Here is a 19,932-nt window from a genome sequence, read left to right on the forward strand (position 1 = left end):
AGACGACCTGGTATTTCACTATAACAATGAACTCATCAACCTCTTAGATACCTTGGCTCCCCAAAAAACTCGAACAGTTTCTTTCTCTCGCTCTGCGCCATGGTACTCATCTGAACTTCGCCAACTTAAAGCTACTGGACGCCGCCTAGAACGTCTCTCCAGGAAAACGGGACTTACTATTCACAAGGACATGTATCTCAGTCATATACAACACTATAAAGAAGCTATTCATCCTGCTAAATCTGCTTACTACACCTGTTATTGAATCTGCTGAAGGAAACACTCTCACTTTGTTTTCTACATTGCATAATATTGTTAAACCCCCAGATACCTTTGCCATACATACACACTCTGCCACCGTTTACAACAAATTTATGATTTTTTTTTTTTTTTTAACACCAAGATTGAGAATCTTCATCAACAATTGCCCTCGTACTGTGAAATGGTCAATTGTTCTATCTGCATTTTTTGTCCTTCTCAGCTGTCATCCTCTCTATCCAATTTTGAACTTCCCACAATAACTCAGCTATCTTCCATAATTACTAACTTAAAGTCATCATCACGTAAACTTGATCCACTGCCTACAAATCTTGTTAAACTCTTATTCCCGTCTCTTGCCCCACTGATTGCTAATATCGTACACTCCTCTCTTATATCTGGTTCTGTTCCTTCTTCTCTTAAAACTGCAATAATAACTCCAATACTGGAAAAAAAAATGGTTCAGATCCCTCCAATCTAAATAATTTCAGGCCAATTTCAAATCTCCCTTTCCTAGCAAAAATTCTTGAAAAGATAGTGGCTGCACAGGTTCATCATCATCTCATTGGAAATAACTTGTACGAACAGTTTCAGTCCAGCTTCCGTTCATGTCACAGTACAGAAACAGCCCTAGTAAAATTCACCAATGATCTTTTGCTTGCAGCTGATTCTGGATCTCCCACCGCATCCTCCTTCACAGATTAGCATCTATTGGCATCAATGGTACAGTACTCGCCTGGTTTACTTCTCATCTCTCTGGCCGCTCATAGTTTGTTCAATTACTCCCTCACAGATCAGTATCTACTCCAGTTAATTCCGGTGTACCCCAAGGCTCTGACCTGGGTCCTTTACTTTTTATCATCTATCTCCTACCCCTAGGTAATATTTTTAGGAAGCATAACATCCAGTTTCACTGCTACGCAGATGACACCCAGCTCTACCCATCCTCCAAACCCACAGCTACTCTCCCACCCACATCCATTTCTGACTGTTTAATTGAAATCAAGGTCTGGTTTACTCACAACTTTCTTAAACTTACTGGCAATAAAACAGAATTCATTTTAATAGGCACCAGATCAAAACTGACTACAGTTCCAACCAGTCTTTCGTTATCCATTGATAACTGTTGTCACACCCTCCCCTCAGGTTAAGAGTCTTGGTGTCATTCTCGATAGCACTCTGTCCTTCACAGCACATATAATATCACTCGGTCTTCCTACTTTCATCTCCGTAATATTAACCGTCTTCGTCCCTCACTCACACGACACAGTACCGCCATACTTGTCAATGCTCGTCACATCTCGGCTGGATTACTGTAATTCTCTTCTCTATGATTTACCTCATAAATCCCTCCATAAACTGCAGTTGGTTCAAAATACAGCTGCTCGTATTATTTCCAGAACTAGATCCACTGAACATATAACACCTGTTCTTAAACAGCTCCATTGGCTCCCAATTCACCTCCGTGTCAATTTCAAGATCCTGCTTCTCACTTTCAAACCGCTTCATAACTTTGCTCCTCCATATCTATCCGATCTTCTCCATACATACTCACCCCCTCGTACACTCCGCTCTTCTTCAGCTTCCCTTCTGTCAGTTCCACCTGCTCGCCTGACTACCATGGGACTCAGAGCCTTTAGTTGTTCTGCCGCGAGACTTTGGATGCACTTCCACTTGCTCTACGGACCACACACTGTCTCACCACTTTTAAATCACTACTCAAAACCCATCTGTTTAGAATTGCATACACCTGATCTGTCTTAGGACATTTTTACCTTGCTCAGTTTTTATATTTGCTTTGATACTTTTATGACTGTTTGTGTCTAAATTTTATCTACCGTGTTTGCTATATATACACATTTTTCTTATGTTTTTATGGTATTGTTTACGTGCTACTGTAAGGTGACCTTGAGGGTCTGAAAGGCGCCTAAAAATAAAATGTATTATTATTATTATTATTATTATTATTATTATTATTATTATTATTATTATAATTATATTACTTTGTACAAAAACTGTTTCATTATATTTCATATATATATAAAATTGTATTATGTAATTGTAATAATAATATAATATAGCTTCATAATGATTACAGGACATCAGACTACTTGTTCTTATTGCTTAATAATGCAGAATTATCATATAGAAATAAAAAAAACTTGAAGTTGTGCCTATTTGAACACCTTGCCTGCCTGCAGCACTAAAGGACTCCGTAAGAGACGTCTGTCTCACCCTAGCAGCACCTGTCCCTCTTCTCCTCTTCAGTTCGCCTCAACATACGCTCGTCATATTCTGTGATATGATTTACTCTGAGGTGTTTGACAAGGTTAGTGGTGTTGCCACAACACCTCACTGTCTTGCCACATGTATCGCAAACTGCGTCTCGGCTGTTTGTGGAGGTAAAATATGTCCACGCATGACTCTGTTTACGCTCAGCCATTGTTGTTCGTGTGCACGCCAAGGGGCTGCGACACATTTATACAGCCGTATTTCGCATATGACTATGAAAGGCGTAAGAGGAAGTAGTTCCTTCCAATATAGATGATCCGAATGATATAGTTTCTTTCCACTGTGTTCCTGGTAATGATAAACTACAAATTTACCCCAAAGTACTAAAATATTGATATTTTAATATGAGAATCGATTCTAGAGCATAAATTACTGGTATCGGAAGAATCAATATCGATCCGCACACCACTAGTAATATTTTCTTGCCACACTCCGTAGTACCAGCTAAATATTGTTTAACTGCCACAACCTACGTAAATGTTTCTTATTGACAGTTTCCTTTATGACCACTGTTTACCTGATTACTGCTTCCAGCAAGATAATGCACCATGTCACAGATCTCAAATCAACTTAAACTGGCTTCTTGAACAACGTAATGAGTTCACGGCCTCTATACTCAACAGATCTCAATCCAATAGACCACCTTTGGGATGTGGTAGAAGATTTGTTGGCTGCACACAAATCTGCAGCTGAGGAATGTTTCCACAACACTGTTGAATTGATGCCATGAAGAATTAAGGCTGTTCTGAAGGCAAAAAGGGGGTCTAACACAGTACTAACAAGGTGTACCTAATATAGTGTACATCCAGTGCATAACTGACCTTTCTGATATTGCATTAACTGGACTGCACTTTGAATTAGAGTTTTCCTTCAAGCAGTCATTGGAACAAGCCAAGTTGTGCATAGTTATTGTATGTGCATGTCATACATGACAGAGTAACAACGCAGCAGTTCAATCCAGTAACAAAGCAATGGAAAACTAAATCTGTGTGAACTGTCAGATTTAAAAGTCAGTATGTTGAAGCAGAATCATTTAAAAGTATCCTTAACTGATCCAATATAAATAGAAAAAATAATTTAGTACCACCATTTTCCTGTACTTTGGTTTTAATATATTCCATTCTTCCCATCAGATCTATCTGGGCTGTGATGTTTTTCATACAAGATGAATGAGATTAGCTCCACTTTATTTTTCTTCTAAGCTCAATATATCTGTCCTACCTCTCAGTTTAAACTAAGGAATAATGGAAGACTGAATAATGCCAGGCTATAGAGATGAATAAAAATGTTGTGAATACTATAAATGAATATATGTTTAAAAAAAAAAAAAGTACTGTCAATATAAATAAAAAACTGAGTCCAGAACATTAGGACAGGTCATATTTTAAACAACACCACACACTGTTTAAATAGTCGGGTACTTTGTGTGAGCACTGTAAGAACCTCATAATTAAACACTTAGCACATGTTGTATATTTAGCCTGTATTGCCAGTAATGCCTTTGTAGAGTAAGCCACCTTGCCATTCTTGGCCACAGCATCTACCTCCACCTCCCTGGCACCACGTATGAATTTGGTGATGACAACTGGATGCTCCTGAAAGAGAGTCACGAGCAAGGTTATTCATTTGTGGGGGGGAAACAAAACGCAGTTGTGTATATTCATATTGAGAAGATATGAATCTTATGAAGAGAACTTTTCAGTTTCTGGCCTAGTGCCAACATCAACATAATTTTAGTTTTTGGATTCTACCCAGTTCTGAGGAAAGTCTCTCTTCTCCTAAATGCTTTACCATTTACACCACATTGTACCCCGAAGAGGTGATGGTGAGTCACTGTAACATCTGGTCTGCCTCATTCAAACACAAGAAAAAGAGGTGACACTGCCCAGGTGTTGCATTTTTCTTTTATACACCGTAATTTCAACTTCTTGTCAGTCACGTTGAAGAACAGGCAGTCAATGAACAGCACAACAATAATGTTGCTGGAGAGATTTGGCTGACTAGGGTTTGTTTTTAGCCAGGCATGGATGTGTACCCTCTCACCATGCTTCAGGTCCCTAACACATTGCATACAGCGTCCACTTCCCTGGCCACCATCAGCATCAGGCGACACAGCAGACTGAACACCTGATCCCCGTAGCTTAAGTTCATCCATGTATGCAGATAAGATATTTCTATTCTTGCACACATTTTTCCTTATTTTGCTTTTAACTACAAGAGGCTGTGATTATTGCCTTGTTCCAAGTCTATTTAAATGCCATGAAAAGGTTTGCTTTGGTGCTCTGAAGGTGTAAAATGTGCATGTGTGTACGCATATAGCCCTAAGCAAAGGCCCTTGGAAGGGCCAACTGCCTCCAAGCTGCCTAGGTGTTCAGTGGAGTAGAGATGGGCACATAATACTAGTCAACAGCCGTTGCCAGCTGGTAGCATTAGTTAATTGAAAGCAAAGGGACAACTTTGTGCAAAATTAATGTGATTGTATATGCTAGACAGAGACAGAGGGACCAGTAGAAAAAAAAAAAAAATAAGGGTGAGAGAGTTTTATCGCAATATGTCTCTTTTGCAGGTGCAGGTAAGTACAAATAGTTAAGAGTGAGCTCACCTGGGACACGTGTGCAGCCTCTTCCAAGAAGCGTTTCATCTCCTCTTCACCGTACACAACGTTCATAGCAGAGCCACTGGCACGATGCAGGCGAGGGAGAGAGAGTGGGGAAGGGAAATCAAAAGGGCACAGGAGAGGATGAGAAACAAGCAAAAGAGGAGAACATACAAGCTTCAAATGATTGTTCAAAAACACTCATTATCTCTCCATTGCATCACTATTACCATCAGGAACAAGGTCTGGAAACAGTTGAAATAAGGAGCGAGGGAGCGAGAGAGACTGGGAGAAGAACAGCTATTTAGGTCGAAAAGCACTCCAGGCTCTAGAAAATGAGTTCAGATCTTCATCATTAAAAAACAATGGATTTAGGCTAGTTTTGTTGTGGTTGTTGTTTTTGATTTTAGACTGCTAGCTGGGCTATCCTCCTGATAGAAAAAGCGTGGTTGAGTGAAACAGGACGAAGGAAGGCCTCATGTTTGGGTCAGAGCTTTATACCGTAGCTCTCTGTAGCTTAGAGGCAGATATACTGTATGTCTAAACCCCAACACAAAACTGACCCTTCATTCAGGAAACCAGTGATATATTTATATCGCATTTAAATGAAGGCATATAACTGACTCAGATGCCATCTAGTTTTTGCCTCACTGTTCTCGGAACATTCAAATGTATCCAGCCATTAAGATTAAAGCTGTTCAGCATGCTGTGTAAGTGCTGCCGAGTTAAAACTTGATGGCTTATGTGTCCAGTGTTGGCCAAAATCAAAAGTCAGCATTCTATTAAAACCCCCTAAAATGTCTATGCTTTAATGTCTTTCCATCCATTAGCCCAGCATATAATCAGAATCAGAATACTTTATTGATCCCTGGGGGAAATTATTTTTTGTTACAGTGCTCCATTTTAAACCAATGTGTCCAGTATTAGCAGGATTAGTAAAAGTTGTGATCACAATGAGTTTTAGTTCTAAAGAGGTGCACATTTGCTGGATAATGTAATGGTAATCATCATAATTTGAAAATTCAAGACTTTTTTTAAGGAGTAAGTAAAAATGCTGTCTTAATCTTAACCAACTTTCAGTAAAAGGCCACATGCCTGATGTAAAATGATCCTAATGTCTGACAGACAATACGTTAGTTAGGGTTGGCCAGTTGGAAAGTGGCAAGTATTAATTAGGTGCTCAGTTGTAAACCCTCGTTTGTTTACTTTCACATTCTGATGGGATTTCAACTTCCAAGACTTCCAGCTAGTTCCCAGTCAGAGACGTTTCACCATATCAGACACTTATTAAAACAACTGGAGTGCAATAAACTCACTTGATGCTTTTTTTTGTCCCCTCTCCCCCACTAATAAAAGCGACTATGGTAACTCACCCACACAGATATTTCACACGCGTAGCAAATCTTCAGGACTTTGCATTTGCACTTTGTATTTTCAAGAAAAGCTTTTGCAGCATTTGTTAAAAGCAAAGAACAAGACGATGTCTCAATCTTTCTGCTCTGGACTCACATCTCAGATGCATGTTTAAAAGACGCGACCTTCATAAAATGGTAAAACTACAGACTAGTTTAAAGTCTGCTTTGCTTGTCACAGCAGTAACAATACTAAGCAAATGTTTACACAACTAAATGGAAAGATTAAGTTAAATATGCAAATAGTATCACTTTTGTCGTTTGTGTGCACATTTTACTTCTACAGAAAACTGAAGTATGATTCCGACAAGGATGAGAGTGTTTAGTGTGTAAATCTGAGTATCTCTGCATATGTACTGAGGCTGAGCAGAACACTCAAAATATATTAGCAAGCATGTCAGAGGGAAAAAAGTGAAAAAAGCTGTAGGGATGCTAAAGATCAGGATGAGTTCATCGAACACTGATGCTACGGAGAAGAGAGGAGCTTCCACTCCACTGGTATTCAACAGAAGTCACTGTAAGTGGATTATTATTCATTTCATTCGATCATAAACTGTATGATTATAGTTCCTTCAACATCAAACAGAAGCACACTTTAATACTGGTACATATCACTTGACTGAATTACATTAATATTGCCTCGTGCACAAAACTCATGGGTTTCCCACAGTCCCCTGCAGTGAATAGACAAATCCTGTTTAAAACAACATCACAGCTTGAATGTAGAAACATACGTTTTCGGTGACAGCAGACTGCCTGCCGAATCCAGGGTGCCATCATGACACCTTCTGGACAAAAGTGTCACTGCATGACTGAAGCAGCGTTTGAGTGAATGCAGTTCATTAATCATCATAACTTAAAATCTGTTTTATCCATCTAGTAATTACGCTGTGAATTAGCTGTTAAGAAATTCCATTGATTTCCCTCTCAAGTCTCAGTAAAACCAAGGGTGCACTTAGTGTGTATTTATTTAGGACAGAAACGTGGCACAAGATAAATTCTGATTAGATTTTATACTTGCAGGCCACTACAGTCTATATTTTTTGGAAAAAGATGAAGCAAATTATCTAAAAATATCTATATATTTTAAAGTATTAATGATTAATATGCAACATTTACAGTTAAGAGACTGCTGATGGAATAAGAATCTGAACTACCGCAACCTTTGTGATGGGAAACAAGATTAGTCTGGTTGTTATGATATATTAAAACCTACCTCAGAACATAGGAGGGCCTCAGCAGACAGGGGTACCCCATCTGGTTAGCGAAGGCAAACGCGTCTTCCTGTGAGGAGACAGAAGTGCACAGCAGACGTATTATAGTTGGGCCAGAAATCAAAGGGAATAAGCTGCCACAACTCGGAGCTCCACATATAAATGTGCATCTTGAAGCTCCAGTGACACTGCACTAAAATTTTAGAAAAACACATCTGTCAACTGAAGTGGGATTTTTTTTTTTTTTTTTTTTTACATTTCTGCAATTTTACATTTTGTAGTAAACAACTAACTGAAACATAAAGGTTTTAAAATCCAGTTGATATTAGGGGAAGGGTTGGGGTTGCTAATATAAAGTTGGACAGGTGCTTTCAAATGCAAACGTTCATCAACATCCAGTGCAATTTTGCTTTTTATAGAATAAAAGTTCTGAAAGGTTCTGCATATTAGCTGTTTAGGACATCTGTGTAAATTACAAATACATCGGTTTTGGAGGACACAGTGAAAAAATATTTTATTCCTTTAACATACTAAAATGTGTTAACAGTGTTAAAAACTCTAAATGAGGGAGAATATTTAGTCCAGACATGACAGTTTAACCAGAGTATCAAAGTACATTTAATAATACCTAGATTCATCTGACTTGTGTAACTACTATGTTGTTGCTGCAATAAGAAAGCTTATTGATTACAGACACTTCAGATAAAAGACTAAATATCAAAACAAGGAATTCTTGTGCTCATCCTCTTAAATCTTTTATACAGCAAGCCCCTGTTTTACCTTTTCTCAGTTCAAAAACACACATACTAGTGTCTCATGAACAAAGGGTGTACTCCCATATCTGCGAAGAACAGAACAAATCAAGCAAATACAAGGGGGAAGATAAATGCTCCAAGAGTGAAAAAGCATGGGGCTTACATTCATCTCCCTTTTGAACCCTCCCTCTGTCATGAAAAGAGTGAACGAAGAAATTGTCGGAGTTGTGGACAGAGTCTAGAAGCAAAAGCAAGGCTGAATGTCCTCCTCCTCATCATCATCATCATTATCATCATCATTCTCTCTATTCTGTTTCACCGCATGTCTGGTCTTGTTCTCTCCATCATTACCCACTCTTCACTCACCAGGTGAAGTACCATTTACCAAACAGAAAATAGCTTCCCAGAGATGCAAGAACCATCTCCCTGAGGCTCTCCTGGAGTTATTCAAGCCAATTAAAAACAAACCGTTTCTCAAAGACTGGCATGAATATAGAATATACGCAAACCTTGGAGAGAAGGAACTCTATCTGTGTGTGTGAACTAGATAATCACTCCTCAGTGGTAACTGAATACAAGAGCAAAGGTAATGGAAGAGACATTTTAGCACCGACTGCAGACATATTTCCACAGTGCTCCGCATGTTCCACAGAGCAGTCTGCCAGTGTTTCATTCAGATGGAGCCAGGAGTGAGTATAGCCAGCCAATTACAAGAAAAAGACTAAAAAAAGACATGCACGTAGTAGTGAATAGTACCTTTGTAAGGAATATATTTTAGAAATAATAAGCATGTGTGTAGAAAATTCTAAATATAAAAAAATAATGCTAATTGATAAATCAGAAAAAAGGCATTTCCATGGTCAAATATGTGCATCAGTACACTCTGTGTGGGGTTTGATGATCTTAATATTTTTCATAGTTTTGAAATTTCTCATCCAAACACTGATTGATATTCATAGGAGTTCCCTGTAAACCATCAAGATCGTCTTATAGAAACGAAGTAAAACGCTAAATTTCCAATCACTTTATGTTCTCTGCCTCAGCTGACAAGCAAAATCTTGTTACAGTTTCTCCAGGAACTGTTTTACACCATGTTTTGACTCTAAAACTCTAAAATATTAACACACTTTCCACAGCAGAGCTGTAATAAATCTAGCAATGTATACAAGTAAATGTCTTTACATGCCTTGACTCAAAATATTGTCTTAAAATCTTTGCCTCAAAATTGTTAACTGCAGTTACAAGTCGCAAATGTCACTCTTGCATTTTGTGATGGTGAATATAAGAGAAAGCATGTACCACACAAACTGAAGGGAAAAAAAAAAGAAGAAGTTGAGAATGCTAACTAGTATTTGAAGTGCCATTATGTGTTAGGGCAAGTCTCATATATAAGCACCAACTCAAAATTAAAACCTCTTTCAATACATTTTGATTTTTTTTCCCCGTTATCAGAAATAATTAATGGTATAATACTGATCCTTGGGCCACAGGTAAAGAGTTTGCTGAGAAAAATCTGCATCCCAGCATTGTACTACTATACAACTTTGTCACATCAATAATTCAGAATTTGCGAGTTTCCTCTCACCAGGGAGCTCAGGGCCCTCCATGGGGCTTGGGCAACCTCGAGGTCATCCAGGATACTGGAGAAGACTGAGCGCTCTTCAGCTCGGTCGATCTGCAGGGGGCTCGTCCCGAGAATCTTCACCCCACTCATGTGCAAGGGGACGGCTAGGTTGTTAGGAATCTGACCTCCCACTGATACGATGCAGCCAGAGCAACCCTGGAGAGGAGTAAATAGAATAAGAAGAATGCAAAAGAGAGCAGGCACTAAATCAACTAGAATACTAAAACAAGAAGAGGAAGAGGGGAGAAAAGACGGGAGGAGAGAAACCCTGCCTATAAGCCAAGATCTACATTCTGAAACCACTTTCAATTATTCTGACCTCTGATCACAGTGAAAATATGAGACAAGCACAAAGAGTTGATCTTGGTCGTGCCATGGGTTTAGTTATCACCGGGGAAGATAGATGTGTGTGTGTGTGTGTGTGTGTGTGTGTGTGTGTGTGTGTGTGTGTGTGTGTGCGTGCGCGCGCGCTCCTTTTAATAACAGCGTGCAGCCCCTTTTCCTGTCTAGCTGATCCAAGGGGGATGCTGTTTCCATGGCAATGCCAGGTTGTATCTCTTCATTATTCATGGCCTTGCTCTCCTGCTCCTGTCCAGGGTTTATCTCCATGCTCTAATGCCATATTTATCACACACACACACACACACATATACAAACTGTAGCTGTGAGAGAGGGATTGATGGTAATGCTATCTCCCTGAACAAACAAACACTTAATCACACTCTGATCCCATCTCAACTTTAACTGGATTACATTTCCCCTGCAAGGGAAAGTCAGCGGACGTAAGTATACAAACACAGAACACAACATAAATACACAGGTGCCAACAAACCTATACACGGAAAATAGCAGGGAAACGTTGCCCTTGAATATTCTTTGACAACATCTGAGTCACCTTACGCCACACACACACACACACACACGTTTCCTCATTACACACGGCCAAATGAAGAGATCGGTCTGTGAGCCAAAAGTTTAAGCAGTTTTTCCCCTTTCCTACTTTTGAGTCTTTATGACATCAAAGAGTCGGGACATCCTTAATATAGGCATCTCAGGCACATCGCTCTGGCGGAGGGCGCATCGCTCTTGCTAGGGACACAGTAACCCTGTCCACCTGTTGTTCAAATTGTTTGTTTGCAAAAGGGCAATGAACCAGAAGAACGTTGGCTTAAATGGGAGCCAAAATGGCTCATTTCAGACAGGATGAGGGGCTGTATAAGATATATAAAGTTAAGAATCGTGCAAAGTACTTTTACTCCAAGTACAAAAATATGGAGATGGAAGTGAGCTACATTTAGGATGCTAACTGTCAAATAATTTATTTATAAAAGTCCACAATACACTGTTCATTTGTTTTTGTTCATAAAATCATCAATCCAACAACCATTTACCACTTCTCCATGTCCAGGTTGCAGGGGTAAGAGTCTACGCAGAGCCCCCAAAAATCTCCCCCTGCCTAGCCACTGCTTCTACCTCATCTTGGGAGTTGCCAAGGCCAAGTTAGTCCATAGTGCCCTCAGACTGCCCTAGGGTTTATTGATGGTAAGGCATGCTTGAAACACATCACCTACGTGGGCTCCGATAAGATTTCCTAGTCCTGATTCTCAATCCACCTCAGCTCTTCCTCGTAATGTGGAGCAGCAGCATCTCTGACCAGGTTCCTAAAAGACCTAGCATCACACCCTAACTTGAGCTCTACCACTTGTATGACCCATCTTTTTTTTTTTTCCCCAGTTACTGCCCACATCTTCTAGTCATGACTAAGAGTAGGATCATAGATCAACCAATAAATCCAGAAATAACCATAAAAATAAAAAAAATAAAAAAAACTTCATTATGCAATGTTGCATTATGTAAACCAAAAGCAGAGATAGATAGATATCTATATCTAGATATCTAGATATCTATATCTCTATATACACATACACACACATATAAAAAATAAAATAAAAAAAACCCACGCAAAACAACAAAGGCAAAATGTCCATTCACTGCCAATTCCCCCCCATTTAAAAGAGTTATGTTAAGCTGGTTTTTGAGGCAAAAATTGGTGTGACACATAAAGAGTGACAAAGCTGCTTGCTTAACCGTCTTCTGAATTCATATATAAGAATAAGAGAAAATTCAGACAGTGGTGGTTATGTTTCATCCATGCCACTCTGAGCAGAGAAGGTATTTTTCCTCCAACACTGCGGCGATCTACTCTGTGGGTAGTCCATGGTAATAAGTCACAGTCATGCTGCTAATGTTTGATTTCTATATATTTTTCAATAAAGAATTATTCTTCAGCAGTGCAGAGAAGTTATTATGCCATTATATGAGTGCTTGTGTGCTGGTCTCGGATTATAAATCTACTTGCCAGTATTATCGGGCAAACATTTAAGTCCACGAGTGCACTCTGCCTTTGATATAGCTGTCAAGATTGATTTCTTTAATAAATATGCATCATGTACTTAATCAATATAACTCTGTTTATGGGAAATTTAAATTGGTTGCAATGCAATATTTAAATCAGATTCCACAGTTTACATATGAATATAATCGTTTTCATTGACAAAACCCTTTAACATATTGGTGACCTGCCCAGGGTCTACTGCCTCAACACTGAGCTGTGATAGGCTTAGAGTTTTAGATCAAAGCAGGGCAGTACATTTATCTTTGGTATTTTCAGTAATTCAGCATTTAAAGTTGTAGTATGTTTGGTTTGGACAGTGTCTTAATTGTATTGCATTAAAATATTTGTTCGTTTACAAAAAGTAGAGAAATATGTGTATTTTGTTTGAATTTCCACAAATGAAAAAAGTCACGTGTTCGGTAGTGTTTTAACCTCCTGCTGGGTGATATCCAGAATGCGTTCCAGGGTCAGTTCTTCAAAGTAAAGGCGATCACACTCATCGAAGTCTGTGCTGACCGTCTCTGGGTTGTGGTTTACTACAACTGTCTTCTTGCCCATTTGTCTCAAGGCTCTGATGCTGGACACCGCACACCAGTCAAACTCAACACTGCTGCCTGGTGGTCAAATGGTTGATAAATAGGTTGGCCATCAAAGGAAGATCACAATTTCATCCTACAAAGTTTTAACTTGAAACAAAATGCAGCAAGTTTCAGTTATATCCCTTCTGGGTAAAAAACACTAGACAAGAGAAATAATGAAAAATGTACATCTTAGAAGTAATGGTGCCATTTTTATTATCACATATCGCAACAAACAAACAAACAGTTTATTATTACACTCACCTATGTGGTAGGGTCCACAACCAAGAACCATAATTCCCTGGTCTTTAAAGTCCAGATCATGCTCCTAGTGAAGCAGACAAATCAACGATAGACTCTTGCATACATAAACCATGTTTTAGCCTTTTTTTGCTGCCAAATTTTCTTTCATTGTCTTCTCAAAACAAATAAGAAAGTCAGCCAGTGGATTAATATGTGCATTTACTAGTAAATATACTAGTGTTTGGTCATGCTACAGTATTGTTTGGACTGTGATTTTATTCTATTGTTAGGTTGATGCTAGGCAACATAGTGATATAATTATATATTTTTGTGGATTTAAAATTAAAATGATGTGCTTTTACAACATATTCAAGGTGGATAAATGCTACAAATGGGTAATTTTAGCCCATTTGTAGATGCCTACCAGGCCACACGATGACATCATAATATCAGATTTAGATAAGAACCTTCACGGGCCTAAGATGTTCCTGTGTGTTCATTTTGTCTATTCAACTCCTGATAGTGAAAAAAGTTTGTAGGCAAACAAATAAACTGTGTGCCTCACATAGTAAGAGATACAGTAATTCAATTTTATACATTCAATAATTGTATATTTACAAACGACTTTGTTTTTCCGAGACCACATACCTGACCGTGGTAAGTACAATACAGGTAGTTGGTCATTGCTGGGTACTCTGCAGCCAAAGTGTCAATCTAAGATGAGAGAAAACAAAATGTTAAAAATGGGGCATTTAAATAAATAAATAACTCAACTACTACTCTATAATGTAACCATCCATCCATCCATCCATCGTCATCCGCTTTGTCCGGGGTCGGGTCGCGGGGGCAGCAGCCTAAGCAAAGAGGCCCAGACCTCCCTCTCCCCAGCCACCTCCTCCAGCTTGTCCGGGGGAATACCAAGGCGTTCCCAGGCCAGCCGAGAGATATAATCTCTCCAGCGTGTCCTGGGTCTGCCCCGGGGCCTCCTCCCGGTGGGACATGCCTGGAACACCTCACCCAGGTGGCGCCCAGGGGGCATCCTTGTCAGATGCCCGAACCACCTCAGCTGGGTCCTTTCGATGTGGAGCAGCAGCTGCTCTACTCTGAGCCCCTCTACTCTATAATGTAATCATAATGGCCAAAATGGGAGTAAACCAGTTTAAGCATTTGAAGAGCATGCAGACTCTCTCCAGAACGAAGAAATTTGCTCATTTTTACGAGGTTTACCACGATACCGCATAATTACAGATTATCATGTGTATTAACTTCAGTATGTGGTTAAAGACAGAACATGTACTAGCTGATGATGTATTAAATAAAAATTAATTTGGACTACTAAAAAGTTAGCCTCTGAAGCTGATACAGCTTCATCCCTTTACGCTTATGAACTCTGCTGTTGTCCCAGCCCTGTAAAAAACAGATTTCATGCCAGGCTGGTGAATTGGATTTGCAGATGTTAATAATTTAGTCACCTGCTTCAAGAAATACAATTTGGACAAAGGACATGTCAATACAGACTGAGATGCAAAGACAACTTTACTGACTCTCTCGCTATATGCACTTTTTATGCTTATCTTTTAAATATATTTGTAGCCAGAGGATACTTCTCTGTTGAGGTGTGTGTATATATCGATTAGCCAGAGTCAGTTATCTGAGCCCATCTGGTCTCTACTAAAAGGATCAGCCCAGTAATGCTCACCTGTTTGACCCAAGGTCTGATGCCATAATTGAGCCTCAGCTCTCTTGCTACTCCCTCATTGCAGCCTAGAATCTGACCAACCTGCCGGTCTGAGAAGCCGTCCTGCTTGGCCTTTAGCAACATCCCCTTGGGGACTGTGCCACTGTGGGAAAAGATAATCAGCAGAGGTAATTAGGCAATTTTGCTAACCATTCTGAATCTTAAAGACTGTCCACAGTTTGATGCATTTTAAGTGTGAATCCCTGCAAATGCCAGACATTAGTATGAGAAAAAGAGGAAAACGTCCATAGAACCATAGAAATAAGAAGGTGAATCGAGTAAGTGGGTCATGACTAGCTCACTTACCCAGCAGCGGAGACCACAGGGAAGCGTCCACCTCAGAGCAATCAATAACAAATTGACAAACAAGGTGCAAAGTTGTGGGAGCATTAGGCTGGCAAGTGCAGCCATTTAAAACCCATTTGAATCAATAAAACTTCCACGTGAGCTGTAAGGTTACACAGATAAATAGCAGTGGGAATAAAGTTGGGAATCGGAAGGTGAATTCTGAATCGTGGTAAGGCGAGTATGTGGTTTGTGTGCAGAAAAGTCACAATCAGGAATACAACCCGTAGAGCGACGTCTGAGAAAGGAATAAGATCTCTTTTATTCCTTTGTTTATTTACATTTTTACTTATTAAGTGATACCATGCCTTGCACAATTTACTTGCACTGATAGTCTGCATATCAATTTTCTATTGATACAATAAATCCTCTTTAATAATAATAATCCCCTTTTAAAATAATTTTGATAAAAGAATTTATATCAGTTGGCATACTACCTATTGTGATGGTAAAACAGTTTATAGTCTGTCAATAGCAATGTTTTACACATTAAGACAAAAATTCTCTTTAGTCCATATCAGGTCTTAAAGATGAGGTAAAGGCAACCTGAGATGTGTGAAATCATGACACATTAATGTTTTTTTTTTAGACAAACACTAAACCAAAATTCAGGGGGAAAAAATGAATAAGAAATAATAAGTACACCTCGTGCTTCAGTAGTTTGTAGAGCCAACTTCAGCAGAAATAACTGTCAGTAATCATTTTCTGTGTGACTGCTAGTCTCTCACATCATTGTGCAGAAACTTTTGCCCACTCATCTGTTGCGGGGCGTGGTTTGTGGCGCAGCTGCGTAGTGTTAAAGTTTGGAAGATGTGGTCCGTTCCGTCATTCTCCTCTCACATTATCTTTACCATGTTACTTCAGTTCATAGGGGCTTTTGGGTATTTGTTTTTACACAGCTCTCTTAAAGTCAGGTTGAGTGTTGAATCTGGGCCATTATAACACCTCGACCCTTTTCTTTTTCAGCCATTCTGTAAATATGCTAGTATGCTTGGCAAACTTGTTCTCTTGCATGACCAGTTTTAGCTGTCCAACAGAGGTCATAATTGACTCTAGAATACTTTGGTACACAAAAGGTGCTCGTGGATGTCCATGTACTGTGGCTCCAAAACAAACCTTAATCATCAGCCCCCCACCACTACTCTTGACAGCTGGTATGAGTAGTTTATACCAATATGGGTTTTATTTGTTTGTTTTCTCTGCATGTGGTGCTGTGCATTATAGACAAACATCTCCATTTTGGTTTCATTTCCTAAAAGGACATTGTTCCTTGTCTTGTGGTGTGTTTACATGCAAACTTAAAGAAGAGGCTTTCCCCTGGCAACCCTCCCTAAAAAGCCATACTTGTTCAGTTTTTTTTTTTCCCCCTAATTGTACTGTCATGAACTTTAACATTTAGCATGCTAAATGAGGCCCGTAGAGTCTTAAGATGCAGCTCTTGGGTATTTTCCAGTTTTTCTGAGCATTGCACGGTCTGACCTTTGAATTTGCTAGTACATCCACTCCACTGTTTTGTTCTGTTTTTTTGCTGAAATAATTTTCCACTTGTGAATATTCTCACTGTAAGAAAATGAATGTCAAACAGCCACGTAACCCTTCCCAGATTGATGGGCAGCAAAGGTTGACTCTTTCACATCATTGCTGATGTCTTTCATCCTTGTTCACACACACACACACACACACCTCTGAATGGTCCAGACCTGCAAACTGCTTTCATACAGGTTTGTCCACAGGTTTTATAAACTGTTTTATAAACTTCATAGATTCGGCCACACCTGATGATGACCAATAATCATGTGCAATGGCAAAGTAATATATTTAGTATTATTCAGTTTCTTTTTGGATTTGTATTTCATCTGAGGTTGCATTTACCCAATTTTAAAACTGTCTGGGGAGAATTCAAAATATGTCCTGACACAAAACCTTAGAATTTAAAGAGAATGAACTTTTTTACCATGACTCTGTTAGCTTATCACAAGATCTGAGGTAGTGTGACGGATTCTGTTATTAGTAAGTACTCAAGGAAAAATGGTCCTTTTAAATTTGTTTTGTTTACATGTATTGAATTTTCTAGCCAGCTAAAAACCAATCTAAAACATGAACTATAATTGCAACATTACTGCAGTAAAATGACAGAGGAGGTGGTAGGTAAAACCGCTCCAGTGCATGATAAAATATTAAACTTTATTAAAACAATACAACATTCCACACATTAAAAAAACATAATATAAAAACACCACATTGTAAGTGTTGAAAGTATTCTTTTTAGGAGGTATGCAAACTTCCATTTTCTTCCTGATTCAGTAATGAGTTAAACTGAACAGATGAATATGCTGCTATAAAGTTGATATTGACTTTATCATCCAACTCCCACATACAAAGCAACAAGCAAATGTAGCAGTATTTCTTTAACTCAAGGTAGAGACAATAAGGGATTCTATTTTCCTGGTAAACCACTGCCTTTTCTTCCTGCTCCTTATCTGAATTATTTATAACCTTATAGCGTAACAATATTGGAAATGTCAAGTGTGTTTTAACTCCCACTGCACGTGGCTTTGCTGAGAAATAACAAACCCAAGAAACGGGAGCGGCAAGTCAGAATCAAAGGAAAGACATTTGATCCCAAAGCTTGGCTGTGTTGTGAGCAATTTTGTCTGGAAAAGCAGTTTAAAGAATGAAGAAAGCCCCTCGCATGCCATGAACCGATGTGAATAGACCATCGCGCACAAATAAAACACTCCACCATATACTTGCCCGGAGCCATTGCGGCTATGTGTGAATAGAAAGTTGCTATGTATTCTGACATATTGCAAAGACACATGAACACACAATATGTTTTAAAAACTCACTTTCCCTTGAAGTTTAAACTTTTAAATGATTATATTTACATTTGTGTGCATAAATCATTAAATTGCTAGGGACTGTCTGTGGTTTATCTATACCCAGGTATCCATGGCAGCATGATGCAATTTTAATTTATAGAAATGCAAGTACCAATAAAAAAAAGGACTCAATACTATATTCATATTGACTTGTGCAAACAACTTTGGAAAAATAGAACAAATTGTCAAAAGTAAGCTTTCTTTGGAAATGTTAACACCATTGCATAAAAGCATATAATGCGTAATGTAGCAACTTTTGCAGAAGTCTCAACATGTTCTGTCTGAGCCCGACTCCTCCTTAGAGGACTGCAGAGTTACATTATGCAGCCAGTGTGTCTTTTTTCACTAAGCCAGCTGACCAAATAAGAGAGCGTGCAGTACGTGATGCAGTGTACAAATAAGGATTAAAATATGTTGTATTATATTTTTTCCTTGTGATTTAATTGTAATTACCCTTCAATCTAGAGGAAAAAAATTCTTACGCACACAAAGACTGCTGAGCAGCAGAGCATGAAGCCCACCCGTGCTCAGCACCATACTCCATCAGTCTGGCAGCAGACTAACATTTTCTGCCCATCCCCATGTCCCCTGCTCCAGAAGAAGTGAAAACTACAACAACACGCCGTGTGTCAGGCTGTAGCAGTGGGTGCCCACCAAACGGCCAGCCATTAATTATTAAACAGCAGAGTCGGAAGAAAGCACCAGGTAACCTGTGGCTGAGCAATGATAATTCACAAAGGCTTGGATTTGGGCTGTCCAGGTAAGAGCTGAAGGGCAGAAGGACAGGAAAGAGAAAGAGGGGGAGAAAGGTAGTTGCGAGGAACCCTGAGAAAGAATGAAAGGAGACAGACACAGAGACTAAAGAGACTGGGGCTTATCTAATTTGTGGGCACAGTTTTTCATGTTTCTATCCACACCCATAAACAAATAGACGGCACATCTACTTTTTTAAAAAAAAAATTTTTTTATTAAATGTACATATCTATTTAAGTAAGTTCAAGTTACTTGAATAAACACTCCGCATGCTTTACCTGTTGTAGTTTGCAAGATGTTGCTCCACGTTTGTTATTCCATGAAGTTTGTGGAGGAACCACTTGTCTATGGCTGTCAGCTGGTGGATTTGATCAACACTCATCATGCCACTGTAGAGGGCCTGAGAAGTAAAAGCAAGAAACAAAGAACGGGATCATCATGATCTTCCATTGTTACGACTATTACGAAACTCGGACATGTGTTTAATTGGTCAGAGTTTCAAAATTTGATTTTATTCTGTGATCGGCTGCTCATGAGAAAAACCACGCAACCAATAACCCAGTGATCTCTAGTGTATTATAAGTAAATCAAGTGCATGAACAATACAGAGTATTATTGCAACATTTCATCTAAAAGAAAAATACGTATTTTATCTGAAATAAAGTGTCTAAAGTGTCAGGCTGATAGTGTGCAAGCTCCTTGTACTGAAAGCTTTTTATTCACAGCAGCGCCCCAGGTCATTTACAGCATGTCGTCCCCCTCTCGCTCTTCCTACCTTCCTGTCTTCCAACTGTCACTATCTAATAAATGCAAAAAGCCAAAAAATAAATCTTAAAAATCTGCGCAC

The 19,932-nt window shown here is 39.1% G+C and overlaps 1 protein-coding gene across 4 annotated transcripts in view; it reads right to left on the minus strand.

Moving 5' to 3' along the window:
• Positions 1 to 19,932, minus strand: part of cps1 (carbamoyl-phosphate synthase 1, mitochondrial) — a 64,023-nt gene that overhangs the window by 27,974 nt on the left and 16,117 nt on the right. For 3 of the 4 annotated variants that reach the window (XM_085434276.1, XM_085434275.1, XM_085434278.1), the window contains exons 21-29: positions 19,364 to 19,485; positions 15,067 to 15,208; positions 14,016 to 14,081; positions 13,389 to 13,452; positions 12,979 to 13,160; positions 10,113 to 10,307; positions 7,775 to 7,842; positions 5,153 to 5,228; positions 4,068 to 4,145 (exon numbers count right to left, since the gene is read on the minus strand). In XM_085434276.1, the coding sequence (XP_085290402.1) occupies positions 4,068 to 4,145; positions 5,153 to 5,228; positions 7,775 to 7,842; positions 10,113 to 10,307; positions 12,979 to 13,160; positions 13,389 to 13,452; positions 14,016 to 14,081; positions 15,067 to 15,208; positions 19,364 to 19,485 (993 nt within the window). The remainder of the gene's footprint in view (positions 1 to 4,067; positions 4,146 to 5,152; positions 5,229 to 7,774; positions 7,843 to 10,112; positions 10,308 to 12,978; positions 13,161 to 13,388; positions 13,453 to 14,015; positions 14,082 to 15,066; positions 15,209 to 19,363; positions 19,486 to 19,932) is intronic. The other variant, XM_085434277.1, reaches the window with a different exon arrangement.

Source organism: Copadichromis virginalis, linkage group LG16, assembly GCF_057382275.1.
Source record: "Copadichromis virginalis isolate Kocher_CV1m ecotype Utaka linkage group LG16, C_Virginalis_male_GT1.1, whole genome shotgun sequence".
NCBI lineage: Eukaryota > Metazoa > Chordata > Actinopteri > Cichliformes > Cichlidae > Copadichromis > Copadichromis virginalis.